This window comes from Pezoporus wallicus, unplaced genomic scaffold (assembly GCF_028554395.1).
Source record: "Pezoporus wallicus isolate ANWC-B61680 ecotype Strahan unplaced genomic scaffold, APGP_CSIRO_Pwel_v1 contig_6464, whole genome shotgun sequence".
Classification (NCBI taxonomy): domain Eukaryota; kingdom Metazoa; phylum Chordata; class Aves; order Psittaciformes; family Psittacidae; genus Pezoporus; species Pezoporus wallicus.
The window spans coordinates 1,079,953-1,107,170 of record NW_026642130.1 but is presented as its reverse complement, the minus strand read 5'-3'; the positions used below and the strand labels follow the sequence as shown (position 1 = coordinate 1,107,170).

General features: G+C 40.3%; 1 protein-coding gene across 7 annotated transcripts in view; it reads left to right on the top strand.

Annotated features, from left to right (window-relative positions):
- Positions 1-26,556, top strand: part of KIF13B (kinesin family member 13B) — a 129,254-nt gene extending 102,698 nt beyond the window's left edge. For 4 of the 7 annotated variants that reach the window (XM_057427698.1, XM_057427695.1, XM_057427696.1 and 1 more), the window contains exons 33-41: positions 178-330; positions 1,322-1,399; positions 2,034-2,087; positions 3,038-3,058; positions 10,291-10,408; positions 11,442-11,575; positions 21,176-21,238; positions 22,760-23,762; positions 26,134-26,556. In XM_057427698.1, the coding sequence (XP_057283681.1) occupies positions 178-330; positions 1,322-1,399; positions 2,034-2,087; positions 3,038-3,058; positions 10,291-10,408; positions 11,442-11,575; positions 21,176-21,238; positions 22,760-23,762; positions 26,134-26,426 (1,917 nt within the window). In that variant the 3' untranslated portion in view covers positions 26,427-26,556. The remainder of the gene's footprint in view (positions 1-177; positions 331-1,321; positions 1,400-2,033; positions 2,088-3,037; positions 3,059-10,290; positions 10,409-11,441; positions 11,576-21,175; positions 21,239-22,759; positions 23,763-26,133) is intronic. The other 3 variants (XM_057427701.1, XM_057427700.1, XM_057427699.1) reach the window with 1 other exon arrangement.
- Positions 26,557-27,218: the final 662 nt, after the last annotated feature.

Below are 27,218 nucleotides of genomic sequence, written 5' to 3'. Positions count from 1 at the left end.
AGGTGTCGTTACTGTGGTAGGAGCACCCACACAGCACAAAACATCTGAACCTGCCCCTTAGATTAAGGGCGAGCAATGTTGAATGTGCTGTGTGTTTTAAAAATTAATTTTCTTCAGGACTGATTTGGGATGGTTTTATTATATTTTAAAAGAATGTCATATCTTTCATCTTCCTAGGATGCTCAAGGAGCTGAAGAGCGTGAGGCACTAGCCAGAATGGCAGCAAACGTTGAAGATGCAGCTTCAGCTGACTCTGAAGCCTACATTGAGAAGTACTTGAGGAGTGTGCTGTCTGTGGAGAACATTCTCACCTTGGATCGTCTGCGCCAGGTCTGTTTTTAAGGCTGAAGCAGACAGCAGAGAATATGCTTACTGAGAACAATAGCAGTACAAATGTTCTAAGTGCATGCAATGGCTAACAAACCAAAAACACCACTTCAGTGCCTACCTCCACCTTACAAAGTGTGCATGTGGCAAACATCCAAGGATGCAAATGTAGCTTTCTATAAAGAGATGCTCTCACTCAACTACCTATAATACAGATGGATGGGACTGGGATCTTTATGTTAAATGCACTGTTATGGGATGCTTGGTTTGATTTTAAGACTGTGCATTGCTAATTATGGTTCAGAAATGTAGTTATGTGGCATTAGCTTTTGCTTTCTGAAGCCTGGTGTTCAGTAATAGTTTCCAAATTTGCTAGAAGAGGTCTTGTAATTTTGCCCATGTTCTACCTTGAAGTAATCACACCCATTCTGTCAATAAATAAGACATCGATTGAGTTAAGATTAAGTCCCGTAACTGGATCTGTTTACCAGGAAAAGTGCAGAAGAGAAAAAACATTTATTGAGAGTTGTTCTGGATATAAATTATGCGAGCACAAAAGAAAGTTATGCAAAACAAACTGGAGTATGTGCCTGCCCACTATAAATTTATGGTGAAGTGTGTTGCACTCTAAGTATTGAAAGCAAGTTCTCTGTCATATATAATTAGTTTAAAGGATTAAAATAAGAGCTCAGCCAGGAAAGAGAGTCTTAGTCTTTACATCTGTAACAGTCATTTCCTAGAATCAGAACTAGCTGCAAAATCCTATGTGGGCCAATCAGCAAAATACTACATGTTACAGTTTATCTACTCTTACACTTCTAGCCATGTTATTTGCAAGTTGTAGGTTACAGTAGACTTTACAGACGGGAGCCTGGGCAATAAGGCTGTTCAGAAACATTTTTCTTGTATAGACAAAACTATTCTGGGGTGATTGGAGCTTAGATTCTTGCAAGGCATGCATATTTTCTTTGTTTTTTTTCTCTCTGATTGACAGGAAGTTGCTGTAAAGGAGCAGCTAATGGGAAAAGGGAAACTCTACCGCAGGAGCCTGAGCTCTCCCAATGTGAATCGAGTGAGTATTCCATGCTGGTATCTACAGCATACTGAGGGCAGCAGGTCCAGTCTTTCAATTACAGGTCTCTATGATGCCAGTCATGGAGTATGGCAATAAATTCCCTTCTGTTTGACCCTTCTGTTTGTCTGTGCTATTTGTGAGCATGTAGATCGCTAAATGGAGGCAAAATCTGCACATATTCATGCTTTCATCATACAGGCTAGTATGCTTGAAAGCATCCCTGTAAATCCAGACTATTTGAAAAAGCAGTGCTTTTTTTTTTTTCTGAACACTGGATTTTTTTTTCATTTTGCTACCAACTTGAAAATGGTTTTTTTCTTCACAAGATTTGAAAGCAAGTTACAAGTATTTATTGATCTTAAACTTTGTAACAGTGTTGTGCATAAGAAGGGTGAGACTTCTGTTGTTCAAAATTTAGAAAGAAATCCTTTGATAGAACTGGTAATCAAACTTGTAAAATTCTTGCACCTTCCAGGTCAATAACTGGGATTTCACCTTATCTCTTGGATTTCAGTTCTGCTTTAACTGCAGAACTATTTCTTTTCACCCTTCCTTGTGTTTGTCAGAGGCATATTTATCAGTTGGTTAAGTTTCTGATAAGAAATAATTCTGCTTGTCTAAATTATTTCAGCTTTCTGGAAGCCGCCAAGATTTAGCACCTCCTTATAACCTGAGCAGTAACCGGGTAAGTATCCAAAGGTCGCCTGTCAAGTCTTCTGTAGAAAAAGGTAGCTACAGTAACTACAGTGTACCAGTTACAGGGGCATAAGTGGGAAACATCTGTAAAAGATGGGGCACACCCATGTGCTCTTTGTATCCTTGTGACTAGGACATAACTAGTTTTGCATGTGTTACACTAGGACTTCTCTGAGAAAGTTCCCAGACCTCCATCAGTCATACAGCAGTGCTGCCAGCCACTGTGGGATGTAAAATGGCAGACCTGGAGTTGAGCAGAGGAGATTAGATGTAGTTATCCATCACTCAGGTGTGCATTTCTCAGGGGATATCTTCCCATTGTCAAGCTTCAGAGCTCTTCCAAAGCTTGGTAGATGCAAACCTTCTGGGTAAGGAACAAATTTGGGTTCATATGTAAGGTTAGGTCTACTGTAGGACAGAACAGAGGTTTATGAGGAGAGTCTCTGACCTTCAGAGGAAAACCAACAGTCTGAAGCTTTTAGTGGGTTATAATTCAGCCCATTACACTTCTTAAAAACAATGGTATAGATCAAAAGTATTTCTTTAAAAGCTGAAAGATTAAATTCAAATTTATTTTCCAAATCCTAGATAAACTGAAGTGTCTTCTGATAGATATTCTGCCCAGCAAGCGTGTAGTCATTTTAAAAGGGAGAAGCTAGTGGTGAAGGCGTTTTAATGCATAATGCAGTTGCACAGAATAATAGAATTTTGATGTAGTGCTCTAGCATTGGTTGCTAAATCTGCTACATCTGATCCATGTAGAGAATGCTAAAATACGTGCAGGTGATAAAGTGCTTATAGCAACTTCTATTTGGAGAGGACTGTGTGATGTTTCAATATTGTAGAGTTTTAATGCAAAAAATAAAGATCAGAGTTCTTAATGATTTTTGGTTTTTCTCCTCCCTTCCTCTCAATGGTTTCTCTCATTGCATGTTTCAGAGTCCAAAGGTCCCAGCGGAGGTAATGCATTAGGTCCACCTAATGAGTGAGATAATAATTTTATCTCACTAGAAAGTTTATTTTGCTCACTTACATGCTTTTACTTCCTGCTTTGAAGATGCTGCTGGTGGTGTCTCATTTGCATAGTACGCAGCAAATGAGTTTTACTATTGAAAAGCCTGTCATTAATGCAGTATGAAACTGGTACAAGCAAGAGAAGTTTCTCCTTTTTGGGTGCATCTTATGGTTTGTTACAGAGCTATAGCTATTTAAGGCCTTTTCTCACAGTTCTTTGGACTGGATGAAGTTATGTAAGAAATGGCCCCATCTCAGCTAAGAAAACCCAGACACATGAAAGCAAGTGAATAGATGTCAGTCGTGTACATTGGCCTAGAGATGAGATAAATGTTGAGAGTTTCTTCCAAATCTTTCTCTCTTTATGGCTTCTGATAGTTCAGTGTTAACAGCCCTTGATTCCTATGAAAAAATGATTTGATATTAATACTGGGCCAATGGAAAACATGTTTATGTTTGGTATCATGTTAACACTCTCGGAGGAATGACTATGCATCTCCTTAGCTGAACCAAGCTTTGCTTAACCAGAGTTAATTGACAGGTTTGCATGGGGTTTTGCAGCTTCCCTGGGATTGATGTAGCTGCTGACAAACACAAGCAGTTCTGCGACATGGAGCTGAGGTTGCTAGCTTACCCCTTGCTTTGCAGCATGCTTCATCTCAAGGCACTTGTTACTCAGGACGTGGGAGGTGCAAACTCCCCTTTTGGAAATTTCTCATTTCAAATGGATCTCGGGTTCAGTTTCCACAGGGAGATGAATGAAAGCTTTTGTAATCACAATGAAACGTTAAACAAATTCTTAAGTTTTCCTATAGCACACAGAGACCACAAAGCACAATGGTGATATCAGTCTATCTATTTTAGCATAAAGGATCTGAGCATAGCTTGATATGTGGGGTTTCATCTAAGTTAGATGGCTTTGTCACTTGCAGAGAACTTTAGCGAAAAAGAAGTCCTCTCCAGCAGCCATAAATCATTATTTTACAGGAATTTGGTTTTGTTTACAAATGCCTATAATCTCAAACAAGTGGTTTATTATATCATGAGAAACATCAGTCACAGGAGAGTAACAGCATCCTGAATTGGGTGCAGAACTAATCTGTCAAGCCTGCATGCTTTAATATTTGTGAAACCCTTGACACATTTCAGACTATTCTTCTTAACATTTATTCCATTGCTTCATACGTCTCTCTGATTTTAACATTGGTCCTTACATTCCTGCTGTCGTTACCATGGATTTTCAGCTTGTGGAAAAGGCATTTGAGTCTCATTCCTCTATGTACAGTACCATTCATACTGGTAACGTTATGAATGTGAATGCTGTCATTCTTCATCACTATGAATAGCCAGGACTACCTCCCCTGTAAACAAGAATATTAAACAGGTCAGAATAAGAAGTAAAGATGGTGTTAGTGCAACTAAAACAGGCAGATCAGAAGTTTCCAGAATTAGGGCCGAGATTCAACTTGCAGCCATAGTTGAACCTGTTGCTGCAAGTATGGATTGGTGGTTATGCCCCCATGAAGAGCTAGAAAAAATTCTGCCCTACTGAAGTAGAGGTCTGGGTTTGACACGTTCTGAAAAGAACTTAGTATCTCTGAGTACTGACACTACAGCAGGATGACTCTCAGACTGAGATATGTATTCATTTGAGATATTTAAGTCACCACTGGGATCTTTTTCATAACAACTCATAAGATTAAGCCATCTAACTGGCTGAAAAGGCAAGGAGATGCCTTCTAAATTTACTTCAGAAGACAGTCTTACGGGTGTTTCATATTAAGTTAACAGGACTGCATTTGGTCTCACCTCTAAGGCATATCTGCTTGCTTAAATGAGAGAAAGTCAATTTTTACTGCTGTTACCACCACAGATATGGTTATGGGAGAGAGACATGAATTTTGTTTAATCTTGCACATTAGCACGTGTCAGGTGATGCAGGACTGTGGTCTCTTACTGGTCATACTACATACAGACCTGGATTTTTATGTTCCTGGGTGCTTGCATTGGAAGCTTAAAAATTCACTTGACTTGAAGTGGATGAATCAGATGCACAAAGTATGGAAGGCACCTCTGACTTATTTTACAGGCTTTCAGACTATAATCATGTACTGATGAGATATTTCATGAGTTGTTCTTAAACAAAAGAGTTTTGAATTGTCAAAGACAGTTCTGTCTTTGGCAGTCATCCTTCCTTTCCCGAAGGTCCAGTGGTTTGTAGCTCGAGAGCAATGTACACCAAAGCCAAGGCAGACATGATCGGTCCACTTAATCTTTGGGTTTTACTAGGAATCAGAGGGTTTTTTTCAGTAAATTTGTACCGTGTAGATCTATTTGAATAATCTTGCTGTTCACGAGAACAAGTGCCTTTTGTCCCAGCTGTATGCTTATATTTATAAATGCTACATGGTCACCTTTTCCTAAGCCTTTTCTGAACTGCTAAAATAATAAAACACAAGAAGTATTAATTTTTCTTACCTAGTGGCTGCATTTTATTGGTCTGTCAACTTCAAGAAAAGAATTGTTGTCAGGTAAAGCCTGCAGATCACTTAGGTAGTGATCGCCCCTATTTGCTGTAAAGATTTTGTGCATGTTATTGCTGACCTGAAATAAATTTCCTGGTGTTTTTCATGGATGATGTGTGAAAGAAAGGAAGGCAGAGGAGAAGTAGGAGAAGGTATTCTAGAAATAAACCACTTTATAGACAGCTATGTATCAAAATCCAGCAAGGGACATGCATTCTTCTGGTGGATATTTTTGATTTGTTAAGTCACTTGACCTCTCTTTGGTCACTTGGCAGAGACCAAATATATTCATGAAATGACGGCTTCTCTGCACAAATGATTTACAAGCTTCTTTGCTTTCTCTCACCACCCTTCTTGAGACAAAAAACAGTTACAGCACTTAAATAATACCAATTGCTTAGACTTAAGTGTTTCAGTTAGTGAATGCACAAAACAATCATGTGAGAGTGCTATATAACCTGAAGATGTGAAACTTGGGAACTTCATCAAGGTAATATAGTTAATAATTCTTACATTTTTTTTCTTTTTCCGGGATTGAGATAGGTTATCTTTCAATCCAGCTTAGTAAAATCAATCATTCATGCCTTTTGCCTCTACAGAATCTTCACACAACAGTTGACCCTTTCAATTGCCTCCACTATTTTCTTTTGCAAATGTTTCTCCAGCTGTTGCCCTGATTTACCTACTTTTTAATGGTTTGCTCTCATCTCAGACTTGAGGCTTATTTCAGTCCTTAGAAACCTTCTAAAGTGATGATCTTTCCACTCTCTCCAAAACAAACATTATTTAAAAACACAACATGCCTTAAGTATATGGCCAGACAAATCCTTTTCTCAAGTTCACATTCCTGTTTTAGGGACCTTATTTTATTTGTCCTGGCAAAAATAGTTAAAATTAGGTAGAATATGTACGCATCCATAATTTCAAGGCTGAAACAAAATTTCCTAAAGATCTTTCCTAAAGATCCTTGGGGGAAAAAAGGCTCTTCCTTAGGAAAATGTCACTAAACATTGCCATTCTTTCTTTACAAGATGAATATTCTGAAAGTATTTTGCTCCATTTCTTACCTACTCCAGATTTTTTCAGCATTCTTCAAACAGGTCTAGAAAGTCAAGGTACTTGCCTGAGATTATTTTTGTTGGAGCAGTCAAAAAAGGGCACTTAAGACTCAGAAAAAGTTGATAAAGAAAATGATTTAGCTTCTCCTTACCTGCATTGAGTCAGTGTTCTAGTAAGCTAGAAAACTTTCTGATAGTAATCTTTCTGTTTCTTATGTCTCTGTGGTTTCCAGAAGCACTTAAACTTGGCCTACAGATGAGAATTACAAAGGTGTATCACCTTTATCCATTTGTCTTTACTAAGTGAATCATTACCCTAAGATCCAAAAGTAACACTAATCAAGCTCTGTTATGTCCTCCAAAAGAGAGCTCTTCAGATGCTTTGCATTCTCCCATAGTTTTTGTTCTTAACCTAATGCCACTGTCTCCCAGGCCGATGGCAAACCCGACTAGAAGGCAGCAAAACAGAACAGTATTTCAAATGTTCAAGTCTTGTGATGACTTCCCACCAAATAGTTAATTTTTATTTTTTTATTTTTAACTCCTGAAGCACCAGTGAACTGATGCCTCCAAAAATACTGAATTCCACTGGCATATTTTCCTAACTGGATAGACTATGAACTTTTCTCATGTTTTGATTCTTCCCCTGCAAACTAATCTGTCAGTGGGATCCAGAGAAGGAGACTTCAGGAAATATTTCACATCCTGAAGGGGAAGACAGTTTGAGCATAGTCTGAAGATGATGGCTGTTTCCATGCTGGCTCTCAGTGTCTGCTGCAGTGTGTGAAATCATCCAGATAGCAGGATAAGAAAGCAGACTCTGAAGCAGTATTTGGAATGGATATAAGTGGGGAAAGACTGCATGTGGTAAGGCCACCCTAAAGAGACCTGAACCAGCTGAAACACAAGATGGCAAAAGCCCAAGTAAGAGTTTCTGGGAAGTGGAATAGGAAAAACTATTTCATAGAAGCATTTTGTGGAAAGAATTTTCCAGACATAGGCATGGCTTTTTGATGTATGTAAGACATACATGATTTGCAGGTCAAAGATAATGTTCAAGTTGAGGCTTAACATATGAGTAGAACACTGTTATCCATGCTGATAGAGCAGGAAGCCTTCAAGAAGGGTTTAAACACCAAAGTCCTTAAAAATACAAGACTAAACAAATCTCTGGTATTTCTGCTGGTCCCAGCCTGGGTTATATCAGTTTTGACATTCAGGATGGCTTCCTAAAGTGAGCTCACACATCCATTAGTCCTTAGGTATCCCAAGTGTTACTTCACAGAAACCGCACTTGTTGGCTCTGCATCTAATAATACAGATGTTAGCTAGTAGAGTCTGAAGATAGGTGCTACTCTGCAAAAGTGCAAGTTACTTGCTATTCAAAGCATGAGAGCTTCTATGGGACTAACTTATAGATCCAAATGGAAACAATTTCTGCTCTTGGCTGCTCAGTGTGACCTTCAACCCATTGGAGAAATCTATTCCTCCTGTCCTGGCTTATTTATTCATGGTGAAGCATTCATGACTTCAAGTTACAGTTAAGATTAGTTTAGCTGCCTGTCATTTTCTGTTCAAGGTTGGATTATTTCCTTGCATCCAACAGCGTGAAGCTTCTTGAAAAGGTGCATTTCCCTCTTCTTCCTCCAGGAAAATTACATGAAAGTTATGGTCTGGAATACAACAGTCCATCCCTTGTGACTTCTTTCTAGTATGTTCACTGTACCTTCTGGTTGTGAAAGTACCTGTTACGTGTTTTAAAAGAACATGCAAGATTCAGATACAATATAATTCAGACAAGTACAGATATTGTATCACTAATAGCATAACTCCTTACCAGAAGTGGGATCAGGCTTTGGTTTGTATTGGTTTGGCTGCACCATCCTGTCTTTGCAACATCTATTTCTGAAAAGTTAAACTCTACAAGCTTGTAGTCCTGAGGGCATTCTACTGCCTGAACAGGACAACACTTCCACAAGGCGTTGAGACTTCTTGTAGCATTTGAGTCCAGATTCTTGTGACCCATAGACTCTTAAAGGTATATGGAATTTCCTTAACATCTGCTATAAAGTAAGTAAATTAGCACCATATAGCTTGATTAGTGCCTACTCTGTAGCAGTGCAAAGGAACCACTTTGTCAGGCATTGTGAGTGTGCATATATTGGAAGTTTGCAGGACACCACATGGATTTCAGTGCCTGCCTTTCAGCTCTAAACACCTAATGTGATGCTCAGTTCAGTGAAGCAATATATTGGCCGGTACCCACATGAAACTTCCAGCAGAGACACCCTCTAGCCAGTCACTCATTGTAATCGTTGCAGACAAATCTGTAAGCAATTTTACATAGCAAGATGATAGAGTTAGGAAAGGACAATTTGGCCACATAGATTCTTGATGCTTCTGCATTGATGTGAAATACTAGCTTGGAGGTTCTCTCTGTTAGCCGAGAGACTTTGCCACTGAGGGAGTTTCTGTCACACACCATGTGCTGAATCTCTTGGGATCCATGTAAAACCCAACTGGAGAACCCTGGGACTTTGAGAAAGCAGATGGCCTACTGCTTTCATAGTCACCTTTTCTTCCTACTTCATCTGCACTCAGGCTCTTGAAGGTCTGAAAATCATGATGTTTCATCTTCACTAACCATGTCAAAACTCTAAACTGTCTTTACTTAATCTTTTTCTTGGCTCCTGGTACTTACAGCTTGTTGCCATGTATTCCATCTCTCTCTTCCAGGCTGTACTGCAGTTGCTTCCTCTTGATCTGACTAGCTCATCCATTCTCTTACACTAGGCACTACTGTCCAGCCTTTAGGTCTAAGATTCTATTTCTTTTCTTGTTCAGAGCTCTGTCTGTCTTCACCAGTTCTTTCTGACACCCTGCATCTAGCCTTCACTCAAAGAATCACAGAATGGGGCCTTAAATCACAGATTGGAAGGGGCCTTAAAGCTCATCTAATTCCAACCCCCCCCTGCGAGAGGGGAGGGGGGATGCAGGGATGCTTTCCACTAGACCAGGTTGCTCAAAGTCCCTTCCAACCTGGCCTTGAATACTTCCACATCTTCTCTGGGAAACATGTTCCAATGTCTCACACCCCTCATAGTGAATATTTTTTTTCCTAATATCTAAAATAAATCTACCCTCTTGCTGCTTAAAGCTATTCCCCCTGTCCTGTCACTACCTGCCCTTCAAAACTGTCCTCCTTGAAAGCAGCTTTCCTCTAAGTTCCCTGTAGGTATTTAGGTATCATAACTGCTTCTGGAGAAGATAAACAAAATATTTAGGGATTTGGGGTAGGCAGTACTATCTATTTTCACCTGGTTGTAATGTAATCAACTTCCAAAGCACAGCTGCACAACTGGACAAACTATTATAGCTTTGAGGTTCTATAAGTAGACTTTTACTGTGCCTTGATGCTGAGGGTGCATGTCTTTGCAGGGCTTGGTGTTTCAACTAAAACTGCATCTGGGGAAGGGTGTTTCCTTATTTCTGTGCATTCTGAACTTTGCAAAGGGGCTGTGCAGGCTGGAATGGAAGTATTGCTGTACTCTTACTGGTGTGCTAACTTTGAAAGAGACAACTTTTTTTCCTCTAGGGCCGATGGGAGAGTCAGCAAGATGTATCCCAAGGTGCCGCAAATTCCAGTAGAGGCATTAGTCCATCTCGTACTTCTCTGCCAGGCCCTAGGCAGCAAAATCACTCTCCTGATCCAGGTAAGGGCTTTCCTAAAGCTAAAACAACTCTCCTAAAAATGAAATCAAGTTAGCACAGCTACTGAATTTCAGATAAAGCCGAGCCGCTTTCAGAGATGCAGAGAAATCCCCTGAGCAATGTCTGTGCAGTTCCCTTTCTGTGAACATTTAGCAGTTGTGGCTAAACTACTCGGACTCCAGGCAACTCTGACTGGCCTTTCCTTTAAATCTGGTACTAGTTCTGCTAAGAATTAAATGCCATATGTTTAAAGTTGTCTGAAAATGCAGTCTTTATCTCAGTAGTTCATTTTCAAAAGCCAAAACCTAGCTGCTCTTAGAAGATGCTGTCTGTTACATGAGTAAAGCAGCAAAGACAGTAAGGCTACAAATGTTTTGGGAAATAAGCAGCCCTGGAACTGTATGGCTATTTTGCAGCTGTTGTACCTAATATATAGTTAAGAGCACAGAGATAGATAGTAGTAATGTTTTGCATGTCTTCCTAGGTTTTCTCAAGGGGAAGTAGTTTAGGAAAACAGCATTGTGAGTAAGGAGACTTGAATGCCCCTAACATTTTTTCTTTTTCTTAACTTGGAACTTCTCATCTTTTACCTGTAGTAAGTTTTGTAATTGTTGTTAAAAATGTGTGTTGTATGGACATCCTTTTTCAGTTTTGCTTCTTGATTTGGGGGTTTTTTGTTGTTTTGTTTTTTTTTTTGTTTGTGTTTGTTGGTTGTTTTTTTTCCTGCTTCTGCAATTTGTAAAGCATTTTATGTTTCCATTTGCAAACAACAAGCTTTTCATGCCATGTGATGGAAAAAAAAAGATGTATGCTGGGGCCACAGATTACGACCTGCGCCATTCAAGGGAGAAGCAAGCACTCAATGCTTTTGCTTGGCTAATGCTTTGACCACTGGCAGATGTCATCTTAGACTAAAATGATAACAGTTTTGTAATTTGCTTGGGGGGTGGGGTTGGTTTGGGTTTTGTTGTTCAGGTTTTTTTCTTTTCCTTTCTCCAAAGCATAGCTGTTCTCATTTTTCAATTCTTCCAACAGGTATTGGTAGCCTTGCTGCTTCCTACCTGAATCCTGTAAAGTCCTTTGTGCCTCAGATGCCAAAGCTGCTGAAGTCTCTCTTTCCTGTTAGAGATGACAAAAAGGGCAGGCAGACCTCTCCCCTTGCACAGCAGGTAAAAAATGAAATCAAATAGGCTATGTTTTTGCAGTGCAAACCAAGGTTTTGGTTATAGTGAAGCCTTATGAGGCATTTCCTCTCTTCACTGTCCAGAGATAGTAGAGTGGTTTAAACCTATTGATACACTCAGCCCACTCGGCTTTCTAGAAGTGCCAGGTACGCTACCAGCATGATTTATGGCAATACTGCTTGCAGCATCAGTATCATTTAAATTCATGAAGTAAAATTCATGAAGTGCACTTAGTGTTGTTTGAGTATGGCCAAGTGGAAAAGGTAATTCTGTTTTTAATTTGTTATTTCATATGCCAATCCCTCCCATCCCTCACCCCTGCTCATGTCACCTTTTACTGTCTTCTGCTCTGTGCTTTGGCCAGTTGCTTTAATTCATTCTCTTACCTATACCACACATCAGAGAAGCATTTGGTTTTAGTTTTGGATGCTGTGCTGCAAAACTTCTCATGCTCTAACTGTGGGTTCTGTGCTTTGAGGAGTAGCTGGTAGTCTGCTACCTGGTAAGCTGGTAGTCCTCCTTTTTCTAGTCTGCATTGTCAAGCACACTAGAAAAAGCTACTGTCTTTTAAAGAAAACAGATGAAATAGACTAAATCTTTAATTTTTTGGAAGTAACTTATGACAGACATGACACAGGAATCAGGCAGATGTAAAATATGTTTAGTTAGACTGTGGTTTTATTCTCTACAAAGTAATAAAGGGAGCAGATTTTACACCTGTATCTTTAATTTATTTGCTATACTTTTTCATATTGTCTTCTGCTTACAACAGCCTTGGTGTTGAGACTAGAATCATATAAACTTATTCATCTATGAAACTTAGAGAACTAAAATTGAGAGTGTCTTTTGTTTAAAGGTATTTGGGTATTGAAAGATGCAAATAGGTGCTCTTTACAATTGCAGTGAGAGCCTTTCACAACTTCTTGAATTCGTACTGAATCAATGAGAGCTGAGATTAGAAATGAGGCCTAATTTCCTGCCTCTAGTCTAACCACCTGTTACCACTCCTTCCTACTGTTCAAGATTATTTGTCTTTAAGTCAGTTTTTAAACGGCAAACATCTATTTAAAGATATTTTAATTTATATTATAGATTACTATAGGAGCTCAAGTAATCAGATCATGATCACAGCACCTTTTAAAAAGAGGGAAAATGCTATTTCTACTTTGCTTTAAAAAAATAAAGGCTAATATAGAAACAAGAGTGTGTGATATTTTATTGCTTGCTTACATTACGTTTTTTCCATGACCACTGGATCTGTATAATAAAATGAAATTTTGAAGTTATTTGTAACTTAAGGGTTTTTAATAGAACAAGTTCAGTTGTATTACAAATATACCTCACTGGTTTGAGAGGTTTATAGAGAGTCTTTGTAGCCCTATCAGTGAGGAAACAGGGCTGCTTCATTCCTGCTAGCAACTGCAGCTTACAGAAGAGAGGAAAAACTGAAGGAACTGCTACAGAATTAGCTACAGCTTCTTCTGAGCAGCACAAAAATAAGTACGTGCTGTTGTAGCAAGACGGTCTTTAAGATTGTAAATATCATGTCTCATAATCTTTCTTGCTGTTTCTTTCTAATGGCCTGATGATGCAAATGCGGCCAGAACAACTTAAATGGTGGTGGTGATGAATGGCTGTTGCACATGGTGGGTGATTGGGCTTCTATGGGGGTCACTGTTTGGCAATCAGCTATAACACCTTATTGCTAACCTGCCAGTGCCAGGCAGCAGGCTAGTAATTCTTGCACAGCAGTAGTAAACTACACAACAGAGAGGACACAAAATTTAGTTCTGTATTTTCTGAATCTCAGAAAATACAGAACAATGCGTCTTAGTTCTGTGGAAGAATAAAACTTCGATACGCAGTAGCAGAGGACATAAGTGAATGTGCAAGGTGAGAGTAGGTGGTGAGCAATGAAAAATACAGGGGCGGGGTGAAGCGAAAATGATTTTTTCGGCTGTAACTTCAAAGGAAACTGACCCCTAGTTGAGAACTGATGGACTTCTGTTGCTGTATACTTGGGAGAATTAAGTTCAAGAATAGGAATAACTAAAGGAGTGCTTTACAAAGCAAATGGAAACTTCCATGTTACTTTTTCTTGGCTAAAACCAAAAAAAGCAGATAGGCAAACCAGTTTTTTTCAACACAAATACCAAAAAGCAAAGTGGATCAGTTTATTACTGTCTCCTGGTTCATCAAACAACTACAGTGAAAAAGAATGCCCAAAGTTCTTGTCAAGCTCCCTTTTCAAAGGGATCTTTGTGTATGTTACATTATTTGAGAGTGCTTAATTATGTGGCTGAGAGAGGTGAGGTTGTTCAGCCAGATGTTTTCAAGTGTCCAAGGCCAGGTTGGACAGGGTTTTGAGCAACCTAGTCTAGTAGATGTCCCTGCCCATGGCAGGGGTGTTAGTACTAGGGGAGCTTTAAGGTCACTTCTGACCGAGACCATCCTATGATTCTATGATCTAATGTCATTTAAATCTGTTCTGGAAAAATGCTGGTGAACCATCTTGAACTAGATGGTTGGTCAGGCTTATTAAATTTTCAATGTGTTATAGTTAAATTATCAGGGTTAGGTGGCTGTACATCTCCACAGAAACCATCAGATTTGTTTTGTTACTCCTTGTAAGCAGTATCTTACAGCTAAGTTGATTTTAGAGGTTTTGAGCATTGTTTCCAAGGGAGCTGTACTTTTTTCCAAGCTTATAACTGAAGTTTATTGTGACCAAGCAGTTTTCCAAGTGGATGTGTTACCGAATCTCTGCGTGAGTAAAGAGAAGCTGGAGTTCTGATCAGTTGTTCTGAAAACACCTTTTTGATTTAAGCAGTCTTTATTTCAGTCAGATGCTGTTGCTTAGGCTGGCAACCTTAGAGCACGGGAGGACATGCAAAAGTTATCTTAAAATGTCTTTCCAAGTCCTGTTTGTGTTTGTAGTCAGTGGTTGTCTGAGTTTCAGAAATGCAAAGACATTTCAGTCAAGGTGGTGGCAGCTAACAAAATTGCTGTCTTTGACCTTCTGATGCAAGTTTAGTAACTAATCTGGAGAATAATGAACCGCAATTAATGAAATCTGCTCTCGTATTCAAGTGTGTTTCTCAGACAGCACATAAAATAATTGAAAGAACTTCCTGCTCTCTAATTAGTTAGATTGAATTAATTTGGCATAATAGGATTCTTTATGTAACTAGCAGAACGGCTTCCGATGAAGCTGTTTATGTACCTAAAAGATTGGTTTCTGATGAAGCTGTTTATATACTTTTAAGTTAGAAAAGGCCTATTTTCTCCAGTATCTGATGCCTTTAAATTAATCGCCAGTAGTCTGTAAATAAAAAAGCCAATTATTTAAGCCTTTCAGGACTGCAGGAATTGCTTTTTATTTACCTAGTCTGTTCTTTAAAAAGCTTAGTACTGCAGTGCGCAAGATCTAACGCCTTGCCAACCCTTATTGCTGATGTGGAAAAGTTTAAAAATCTTGTGTAAAACATGCAGGTGGATGGAGAATCAGAGTTTCATCTATCTGTGCTTAATTATATTACATACATGCTCTTGAAGCTTGTCTTTTTTATTAACATCCTGAGGCTTTCATAGTGTGCACCAAGCAGAATTACTGTTCTTTACCTTGTGACCCTGCTGATCTCCAGGAACTGCCCGTGTAATTACATTTAAGGGCATTGTTGGGTCCTGACATTAAGAATGTACATATGAAATTTCAGTTTCTGGGTTTTATTGACATTGCCGTGGCTGAAGCAAATTCCTCTGATCAATTTCATAAGTAGATTTTCATCACCTTCATACTTGAGGACCATGTTGGGTGCTCAAATAATGTTTTAACACATGGCTTGAATGAGAGATCTTGAGTCACACCTATCTTAAAAAAATTTGTTCTCTGAATTTTCATGTACTAATGTAATTCACTTTGTTTGTGGTCTGAAAATGCAGCCATGTGACTACAGAGAGGGCAGGTGTCAATTTTTTCTCCTTCACCTTCTGATGCAGATGTAGTAATTAATCTTAAAAAATAGTTTTTCATTAGCTGATTTCATTATCTAAATAGACAAATGCCTTTTTCTGCCAGTGCATTAAAAATAACAGCTTCATGGATGTGCATGGTGCATAGTATAATTGCTAGAACTGCCGTTCCTTAATCAAATGTAAATAACGTGGCCTCAGAGAACCATCTTTAAAATCTTGAAGGCTTTTTTCAGTGTTTCAAATAAAGAATCGTTTCGATGCTGTAATCAGCATAGCTCAACAGATCCTCTGTGGCCAGCTGAGCTGCTATGTGTCTGGCTCTTCTGACTGAGTTGTTAGTTTTTTCATTTCTTTCCAAATTCAGTTTTCACTATCATCCTCATACAAATAGTTTTTAATGAGTATGGAAAAATTACTTTTAAAGTTCTTGGAGCAAACCACTGAAACATCTTTAGGAACTAACTTGAAAATGGTTATAAATTACCCTCTTAATCTGCTCAGACCTAGGAACAAAATAATTTAGCTACATAGAAAATTCTGGTTACTTTTGCATAAAGTGTATTAGAAATGTGAAATTCAGAAGTGCTATTACAGGCTGAAATGTTCTTCATATGAAAGGTGGTATAAGAGGGTTTTGTTTGCATTAAGATTTAAGAGTTTCTTTAGAGAAGAAAACAAACATCAAACATACAACTAACTTGTACAGGGTTTCAGGTTTCCTTTTGGAATGCAGGAGACTTTATATTTGAATGATTAATTATGTTTTAATTATTTTAAAATTGAGGGCGGAGAGGAATATTTGGGCGGGGGATGGCTTTTAAAAATTGATTCATCTTTTTTTGACTTTATCCTAGGGAATTCAGAGTTCTTACTGCATTGCTCTATGTCTTGTGAAAGTATTTTATCCCGGGTGCTGATTTAAACTGATTTAAATCTACATTTAATGAAGCAACTGTTATGCCCTGCTGCTGTTTCCAATAGTTGCTTTTAAATGATGATGTGAACATTATACTGTCAGTGTGACAGTTCTTGAGCTCAGTGATTCCTATCTGCAGATGGTAAAGCATAGACAAGAGCAGTGGAAGTTTTCTGATAATGCCTTTTTAGGATTGCATCAGCTATAACCTTGGCTAGACCATTTCTGGAGCTTGGAGGATAATTCTGGTACGCGCTCGCCCAGTCTGTTCTGTTATCTGCCACTGAACTTTCTGCATATTGGGTGTTAACACTGAAGAATTTTCATCCAGTTACATGAAATCAAAAGGCTTTGTATTGAAGTCATCAGTCACTATTGTCAGAGGCATTTTACAAAATGTTTAATGACATAGAAATACCAAATGTGTTTTTGTGAGCTCGTTGAAGATGTTGTCATTATGTATGCAATATATGGTATGAAAAGGAGCTCATTTAGGATTAATTTTAGTGCCTCTCTAAGTGGGGTGAGAATCACATTTGCTTTTCCTTTTCATGCTCACCAGTGTACCAGGTTGGTTTCCAGATTCCACTAATCACTAGTAACAACATGGCTTTTGGTCACCTCAGAGTATGTGCAAACTGACCTTTCATCTGACCAGAAAATACGTGCTCTTAGATATCCTTATAAACTCATTGCACAGAGTAGCAGCTCTCAGGAAGAAGACAGTTTTTGTTCTACAATGATTCAAAGGTGCTTTAATGTGAATTCCTTTCGTGTTCTCTCTTAGTCTATATTTTGTCAGCTTGGATGAAGACATTGTGCCAAAAATTATCACTGTAAAAGGATCATGTTTTGCCAGTAGGTAAATATATATGTCTGGTTTAGCAGTCGCTATCTGCAAATGTTTAATGATAGAATTTGGCTCTCGATTCAGAAATACTTTTCATCCAGTAATGTCTTCATAGATACTCAAACACAGTATTTTTAGTATCCCACCCAAGTTACTTGACTGCATTTCATAACACAGATTCAGTTTAGTACCCTTGCACCCCAGTGAGGGTGTTTCTGCCCATCTGTTTCTTGTCAACACAAACGTTGGGCAAGTGCCACTTCTCATAATTGCGTTTTTCTCCGTGTTTTTCTAAACATTGCTTGGCAGAGTTATTGTAGTTTTGAGATTTGTCATCCTTTCAGGAGGAGAACTTGATGAGGCATGATTAAAGTGTAATGGTTTTCTTTCATTTGCTATTTGATATCAACCAGTTTTAGGTTTTGTGGATTTACAAGCTGTAAGACTGAAGGTTTCTGAGAGATAAAAATTCCAAACAAGCTTTCTCCTCTGTTTATTTGATATAAAGAGAGAAAAATAAATCAAAGGAACTGAGAAGTATCTTTAAACACTTTTTCTTATTTCAATTCCAAGTGCTTATCTCTGGATAATAATACTAGACCTCAAAGTACTTCCCAGCCAAGGCATGTATACTGGGAGAAAATGGGGCAAAAAACTAAAGTTGTGTTGTGGTGCCAGTGAGCACTGGAGCTGTTTTTAGCTCCTGATACAAGCTCTGCTTTAAAAGGCTGTTTCCCCTTCTCCAACATATCACAGATAGACATGTGGAAGCAACAAGGACAGTGTTTCATATGTGCAACCTTTCTGGGATGCCAGAATGGACCATGAAGATAATTAACTGGGATAATTTGAATTCAAGAGCCTTGGCTTCTCAATGAGGTTCAGCTGCACCTCTGTAAAAGGTTTGAAGTGCTTTGTAAGTGCCTGCCTAGGGATTAGCCCTAATGTCTTGTGACCTTTTATTTTTAAAAGGTGATATTTAATAGCACTCCCAGGATGGACCAACCCATGGTTCAAAGATGGTTGAAGAGGAGAGAATAAGTGTTCTGCCAAGTACTCTTTTCCTTTTAATACTGTGATAAGTGTCTATTAAAACTAAAATTTGCAGGGCTTTCTCACAAGAAGGTTAATCCCGCTCCTCTCTAGTCTTTTTTAAAGTAAAACCCTTGGCTGTTGTGACAGTCAAGTTATCCTTGGGTATCAGAGTTAATGCTTAGGATGAGTCAGAGTACTCACTCACCTTATTGCTCTCAGCTATCTCTGAACCCAGTCACAAGTCAATACTACAGTTGTTTTCAGGTTAATACTTTTGTCTTAGAAGATTGCCACTTCATTCCAAAGGAAGCTGAAGTTCTTGTTCAACATCGTTGTCTCTGACATGGACAGTGGGATTAAGTGCGCCCTCAGCAACTTTGCTGATGACACCAAGCTGTGTGGTTCAGTTGATACCCTGGAGGGAAGGAATGCCATCCAGAGGGACCTTGACACGCTTGTGAGGTGGGCTGATGCCAACCTCATGAAGTTTAACCATGCCAAGTGCAAGGTCCTACACCTGGGTGGGAGAAATCCCAGGCACAGCTACAGGTTGGGCAGAGAAGAGATTCAGAGCAGCCCTGCGGAGAAGGACTTGGGGGTGTTGGTTGATGAGAAGATGAACATGAGCCGGCTTCAGTGTGCACTCACAGCCCAGAAAGCCAGCTGTATCCTGGGCTGCATCAAAAGGAGCGTGACCAGCAGGTCGAAGGAGGTGATCCTGCCCCTCTACTCTGCTCTCGTGAGAGCTCACCTGGAGTATTGTGTGCAGTTCTGGTGTCCTCAACATAAAAGGGACATGGAACTGTTGGAACAAATCCAGAGGAGGCCATGAGGATGATCAGGGGACTGGAGCACCTCCCGTATGAAGACAGGCTGAGGAAGTTGGGGCTGTTCAGCCTGGAGAAGAGAAGGCTGCATGGAGACCTCATAGCAGCCTTCCAGTATCTGAAGGGGGCCTATAGGGATGCTGGAGAGGGACTCTTCATTAAGGGACCATAGTGACAAGGGGTAACAGGTTAAAACTTAAACAGGGGAAGTTTAGATTGGATATAAGGAGGAAGTTCTTTCCTGTTAGGGTGGTGAGGCACTGGAATGGGTTGCCCAGGAAAGCTGTGAATGCTCTATCCCTGGCAGTGTTCAAGGCCAGGTTGGACAGAGCCTTGGGTGATATGGTTTAGTGTGAGGTGTCCGGGGCCATGGCAGAGGGGTTGGAACTAGATGATCTTAAGGTCCTTTCCAAACCTAACTATTCTATGATTCTATGAGGTGTCTGAATGCCACTGGATCACGAGCCCTAAAGCTGTGTTTATGTTTAGGCTTCACTGATTTGTTCTGATTCGGGTCATCATCTGTTCCTGGAGCCCCAGCACGTGTCCTAGTAAGGATCTTGAAACACTAATGCCTTGTTCACCCAAAATAGAGCCAGTTTGCTCTGAACCCCACTTCAGTGGTGTACTTTCAATTAGCACGTTTAATGATAAGCAAACCCCACCCCCTCCTGCTTTCTTTTATTGAACTGAGCTTTAACATCTAAAAATTATTTTGATCCACTGTGAACCTCTTGGGTTTTTTTGTCTGTCTTTTGTCTTTTTATTTTTTACCTTGAACAACCACGTTTTTAATTAATGCCTGGCAATCTCTATAAATCATAGCTGTTCTTTTCTTCCATGTTTATTTCTTTTGGGGACAGGGTTAGTCACATTCCTGCTTTACTGTACTTAGAAGGGATGCAAAAGAAGAGTTACCTTACTCCAGCTGGAAAGCTTCAGTTCTTTAAACAGAAAGTTGAATTCTGGAAATAGCTGTCTCAGAGATGAGCACTGCCTGTGTTTTTCTGCAGAAGGAGTTCTTAAGTCCCTTGGAGAAAAAAGAAAAAAGGCAGACTGCTCCCAAATCATAAAATGTGTCACCCTTAAGGAGCTCTTTCCCTCAAAGTATGAATCTGCACTTGCAGTACATTATTTAACAGAGCTGAAGAGAGATGTTTCTGCCTTTATCTCCTCTCTCTTTTAGTTCTTGCTTCTCTTTTCCAAGTTTCTCCACTGAACTGGTGCTCCCTTTCCCTCCTGTCTCACCAGTGTGTGTTAGCCCAAGCCTAAGATTTATAGTCAAGTATCACAGTTTGCTGTTATAGTCTTGGGAAAGTGATTATTTGAAATCTTAAAACATAAAAACCTGAATATGGAGCATGTGAGGGACATTTATTGTCAATACCTTCAGTATCAAGCCCCATGCTGTGAAAGAGGAGATACTGTTGAAACACGGAAGTTGCTCTTCTGGCACAGAACCAGTGTATCATCATTAGCAAATGGTGTGTGTAGTCTTCACTCTAGCAGGCAGTAGTGGTGCCCTCTTTTAATAGAAGATATGCAGATCTTGTTTTCCACTTCCTTTTTGAGTTAAAGCAAGCAATGCTAAAATCTAAATTGAATTAAGATACTGGAGATGGAGAAAGAGCTTTGGAGATGGATTGAAGCTGAGGATTTCTCTCACCAGACCAGCATGTCCTCAGATCTCTCTGTCATCTGTTTGCTCAGTGGTCTGTGTTTGACAGAGTGCATTAAAGAAAACTTCCTACACTACGAATTTGTACTTGTAGCTGCTTATATGTTAAAGTTCTGGGAGGCCTTGGTTAAGTTTTTACCCTTTCAGAGCACATTATCAGAATGTAATAAAATAGCAGTGCTCCATCCTTTCGTGACAGAGGTTTGTTTGTGATTCCAGAATTTTATATACAAGTTTTAATGTTTACCAGTGTGACAACACTTAATCCTTTAAGTGAACGATGTTCTTTGTTTCGTTCCTGCAGGCTGTCCCACGAATTATGGTTCAGTCTGCCAGTATTGACACCAGTGCTGCAAGGATAAAACAGGTAAGCACATTGCAGGATATCATGATACAATTTTCATATTCCCATACCTGGAAACCAGAGGTGGCAGAAGCAACTGCTGGGTTAGCTATTTAAAACCTGTTGCACTTCTTTCGTTGAGATAATTAAATGCAGTGTGTGTTGCTGTGTTTTCTTAGGTCCTGGTAAAATCTCCCCTTATCACCAGTTACACTTTTGTATTTGAAGGGCTTGTAAATCATATGATTGCATTAGCAGTTAACTAGCTAAAATTTAGCTGGTTTGCTGCTTTAAAAGGCAAATTGCTGGGCTCTGTTGCTTTCTATAGACAGAACATGTCTGTTATTCTGAGTGTTGAGCTTAATTCTCAATTTTACATTTCAAGACAATTAATGATATTGGCATGAAAAAAAAGGCTCTTGATAAGCTGGAAAGAAAATAGACACTCTGATCTCCCACAGTTCAGCAGAACTTCAGTCTCATGAATAGAAAGTCATCTTTCTCCCACTTGTGCTTTTATTGTCTTAGCAAAATGTGTTATCTGAACGCTTACAAGGGAAAACAAAGACTGAGCAGAGCTCCAGAGTCCACATGCACACCATCCTCTCCATAGAAAAGCTAAATTATGCCTGTAATCCATAGGAATATTTAAAAAAATTCTTCTGTATTACATTTAGCAATAGCAGGATAGCCTTTGGTTCTGAAATTCCTGTTATCCAGTCAAATCCCTCTTTCTCGAAATTCCACTTATATTTCCAGTGGAAAAGCCACTTCAAAATAAGGTGAAAATCGTGTAGTTCAGGAGACTTAATCACTAGATGGGATAAACCACAAGATTTTGAACAATAAACAAAAAATGTACACTTGAGAGTTAAGATCTGTGCAAATCTGCCGTCCTCCAACCACTGTTTTTTTCCCCTTCATATTAGCAGCCTCCTCCCTCCCTCCCAAAGAGATTTAGAGACATCCTAATCTTTTAGAGTACATGTGCTGGCGAAAGATATTGATCTATCAGATTTAGTAAACTTTACAGCCAAGAAATACATCACTAAAATGGGCTGTTAATCTCGTGAGGTGCAGTTAATTTCATACTCTGCAAGTGTGTGGTGCTGGTGGCATTGAGGTGGGAATGGCATTTGGAAATGGGGGCATAAATGACAGTTTAGTTGGAGAGGCATGATTTATCAATCCTGAGAGTTAAGCCAAATAACTGAGAGACTTATAGATCATGGCTGTTTCACATTTCCTATAAATCCTGCTATTCAAACAGCAAATGACCATTCCTGCAATATAAACAATTTTTCAGTAAATATTGGGGGATGTATTTCTTTTAGTTGACAGACACTTTTCTTATTAATGGAAGAAATGAGCTGACAATCCTACCAGATTTGCAAAGCTGACTTCGGATCAGCTTGCATCTTTTGGACTTTGCAGCTACACAGGGATTTAGATAAGCCAAAGGTCTTAGAACTTCCCAGAGGCCTTGTATCTATCCTTTTAGCTCAGATATTTTGGGTAACAGGTCCCTGTCCTTCTCTGTTTCAGATTAACCAAGAGGAAATAGGAAAACAGCCATTCGAAACTGCAGTGCAGACGTCTGAGGTGGACAAGAGTCCAGAAAAGACACCCAAAGTGCCTTTGCAGCAGCCCTCAGGAGACACCCAGGCACAGGACTCCCAGGAGGGACCTCCAAGTCCTCTAAGTGAAGCCTCCAGTGGGTACTTTTCTCACAGTGTCTCGACAGCCACTCTCTCTGAGGCCCTTGCAGCAGGAATTGATGCTGTGGCTCAACCAGGAAGTCAAACACCTTCAGCCAGTGACTTCCCAGCTCCTGCTGTGGCTCAGGTCCCTTCTTCTGACATGCCAGGGCACTCAGACAGTTCATCAGAAAGCTGTCTCAGTACTAAGAGAGAGAATCTACCTGCCTTCAGCCTTCAAAGCACTCATGCAAGACCTAAAGACAGCACTGAAGTAAATGGAAACGATGCTTTGAAATCCAAATCTTGCATATCTCCTGTGACTCAAAGCGAGCAGGGAAATGATGCCTCTGTAGCAACTGATGCAAAAACCTTTCTTTCTACCTCCACTCCAAAGAAGGAGTTGTTATCCAAACAATCAATGGAGTCAGCAGGACAAGCTAGGAAAAAGGAAATGGCTTCAGAGTCTTCAGAACTGGGGTTTCCCGAACAATTGTCCCAGCCTGGTGTTGCAGCCTCCCCCTTCAAAATCCAGAAAGTCAAGACATCAGAACTGAAGTCCTTTACAAGCATGCTGGGAACAGATCCCATGTATTCACTAAACACAGAAGAGCAGCAAGGAGAGAAGAGTACAGCCACCACCCGTGGACTGAACCATAACGGATCAGAGACAGCAGAAGAAAAACTGGAGGTGGCTTCTGATTCTGAAGAAGCCAATGAAATTCCTGAGTGGCTGAAAGAAGGGGAATATGTCACAGTTGGTGCAAATAAGACAGGCACCGTTAGATATATTGGGCCCACAGACTTTCAAGAGGGAACATGGGTTGGTGTCGAGCTGGATTTACCTTCAGGTAAAATATACAGACAGCATGTCAGGATTTGCAGTGCTTCAGTTTAATGTCACTTTCTGATGAAGGGGGGAGCACATTAGCCATTACTTGGTGCATTTTGAGATGGGAAATATCTTTCCCTGCTGTTGTCTTTTTCCAGTCTGCCTTTGTAAACCTAGTCTCACTGACCTCTCACAGAGTTGTGTGCCTTTTCAGTTACTTCACTGGCTTCTTACAGTGGAGGTAGGAATCAGGATTGCTTTTACAGTGCAGGTAAGTAAGTAAATAGTTGCAGGGGACAGCCCTTGTGTCCAAAGAGTTCTCTTCTGGGCTTCTGCTCTGTGGATAAGGGTGTCCAAAGCACAACAGGAGCTGTGGAATTCAAATAACCAAAGGAACATTCAGGGTTAATAAATTGCAAAGGCTTCCAAGGGGTTACCTAGTCTCTCACAAGCTGTTTAAAAATAAGCTGTTAAATGGCAAAATACTATTTATGTCTGTGTATATATTGATATTTATACACCTATATATGTAAAAACCAGTAGGAAATAATCACACTTTGACCACCAGGACATACAGATGATTTAAAGTTTCTTTCAGCTTTTCGTTTGTCATTCATGTGTGACTCTTGTACAACTGTAGACTTCACAGAATTTAGGCTCTAATACATGCTTTTTGGAAATGAGGGTGCTGTTCCTGGAGAGGCTCTGTTCATATGTGCTGTTGCACAGTGATGGGGAAAACCAGTGACTTTATCACAAGATGAAAGATGACACCTGGCATTTGTTCTCTGCTGCAGCCCCAGGTTTCATAACTTCCTTGACACCACTTTCAAAGGACTTGTTTTCTCCAAGAGCAGGTAGGATTGGGGGAAGGCAGGGCATGCCAGTGGAAAATTCAAGAGGCAAGCAGTAGATACCGCTGCCTTTTGATATTTGAAAGGGTTTGGTTTACCAAGGGCACATAAAGCTCCTTATTGAAATCCTTTTAACCAAGCTGTAGCATTCCAAGTATGCAGTGCAGGCTGTTTGGTGAATCAGCATGTCCCAGGGAGTTGCCTACACTCATCTCTGCTTCACACTTCCTGGGATGGAAGCTGCTCACCAAGATAAATACTGTGTCAAGGATCCAGAGCTCCCATTAAGTGAGCAGTTATCTTCTCTGTGCCTGGTGTGCTCATAAAAGCTAAAATGGAAGGTGTGCTTTCAGCTGGTTTCAGAAAACTCTGGAGTTTCCCAGTCTGGAAAGCAAACTGCGGCTCTAATCCCTTTGAAAGTTGTAAACCAGTGCTCAGTCCTGAATTCATACCTTATTTTAAGAAATATATATATATATTTACAGATTCATTTCCATTTTGGAAAGTCACCTTCCCTTCCTGTCTGGCTACTCTAATCCACAGTGGTAATTCTGTTAAGCTCTTTGCACATACCTGGTGTCAGCTTCAGTGTCCATGGAAGAGCCAAAGAGCGACAAGATTTTTTTGGTCTATTGGGACCTCAGCTGCTGATGTTACTGGGTATTTTTGTTTCCCCATCTGTTTCCATGAGGAGTAAGTCCTTGATTTGTTGGAGCATAACTGGATTCATGTGCACGTCTGGAGCTGCCATTGGAAAATATGATCACAAACTTTTATCTTGGTCACACTTACAGGCAGTGGTAGAAGTCCAAGTCTTTGGCCACGGTGGGGCTATGTGGGACCCAAAGCAGTGCTGGTGGTAGAGAGGAGATACCTGTAAAACAAAAGGGGTGATTTTATGTCATTTAAAGAGCTGTCATATCGTTTCACATTCCCTTTACAGATAGGAGGGGTCTCTGTCCCGGTACCCAGAACAGTGATGGGGGAGAATGTTTAAAGAAGTTAAAGACAGCATCAGTGTAAAGAAATTGTTCTGTCTGTTCTGTGGAGGTTTTATGACATGGAAACAGGAACTCTTCTCAACTTCAGACTCTCATCAACTCAGAAACCCAAAAGTTCTTTTAAATGTCTTTTTTTTCTTTTTTTTCTTCCTTCCTGATAGTTTGCTGATGCCTCTGTTGCTGAACTGAGTATTTAACACTTTTGGTGAAATTAAAGCATTCCCCTGAATAGTGAGCAGGAAGGAAGAATAAGATGGAGTGTCCCATTCAGAGTAACTGTGCAATGGTTTTGCCTCCAAGCATCTCTGTGGCCTCCTCTGGACCCCCAGCAACAGCTCCAACTCCTTCTTATGCTAGGGGCCCCAGAGCTGGATGCAGGACTGCAGAGAGGGGTATCACCAGAGCAGAGTAGAGGGGAAGAATCCCCCCCCCTTGGCCAAGGTCAAGGTGATGCAGCCCAGCATATGGAGAACACACCATACACACAGAATAAGAGCCATTTCATCTATCATCTTTGTTTCTTTTCTTGTCACAGGTAAGAATGATGGCTCGATTGGAGGGAAGCAGTATTTCAGATGCAACCCAGGCTATGGATTGCTTGTGAAACCAGGCAGAGTTAAAAAGGCCACAGGATCAGCAAGACGGCGGAGCACCGGGTTGAGGTTGCAAGGAGGAGTCGCCACTGAGAACAGGAAGAGCGGCAACTTCTCCGGTTCAGCCTCCAACCTGGCTTCACTCACAGCCCTGGCCAAATCAGAAGGAGGACCCACGCTGCGACTGGAGAAGAACCAGAAAAATGCGGAGAACAGGAAATCCTGGGCAAACTGAGACAGCTCTGCGCACAGCAGCAAACGCTGTGCAACGCAGCCAAGGGAGCAGGTCTTCTAGCTTCGGGACGTGAAACCAACCACATGAACTTCTAGTTTGTGGCAAACACTAATGAAGGCTTTTTTCTCTCCTTTGGGTGATTGACATGTTAATTCTTTGCCTTGTCATGGTGCTGGATCTGTGTCCTTCATTTCCTGTTACAAATTGTGATGCTTCGGGCAGCCAGTGAAAGCTCATGGCGGTGGGTGCATGTAAGCTCTGCTCTCTTCCACCTCTCACAGAAGGAAGAGATGCGTAAATTGTTTGAATTATGACATGGCTTTCCAATAGCTACAGAATAACTACCCATGCACCGGTGCTTCTCTTGGTGTGACTGGCAATTCTAAAGAAACATCCCCAAAATAACAGTTCTTTCCTACTTTTGTAAGATGTGTCCGTATCACATAATACATGGTAAAAGAGCAAGGTTATCATGAGTCCGGACAGGCAGAGAAGCAAACATAGATTTTTATTTGGAAATAAAGACACCCCACCCTCCCCACCCCCCAAAATCTGTTCATTTAAAAAAAGACACCAGCTCCTTGGTTATGTGGCCTGGGCCCAGTGCCTCTTTGGTTAGTGTCCTGTTGTCCCTCTCTCCTGCTGTGAAATTGGCACAATCTTTCTAGCTGTTTTGTTGGGAATGGGCGAAAGCCCATGACCCCATGTAATAGTTTTAATCCCTTCAGGAAAGAGAGGAGTTGAGCAAATTTTCCATCTGATCTATTTCACATGCTCTCTCACCATGACAGG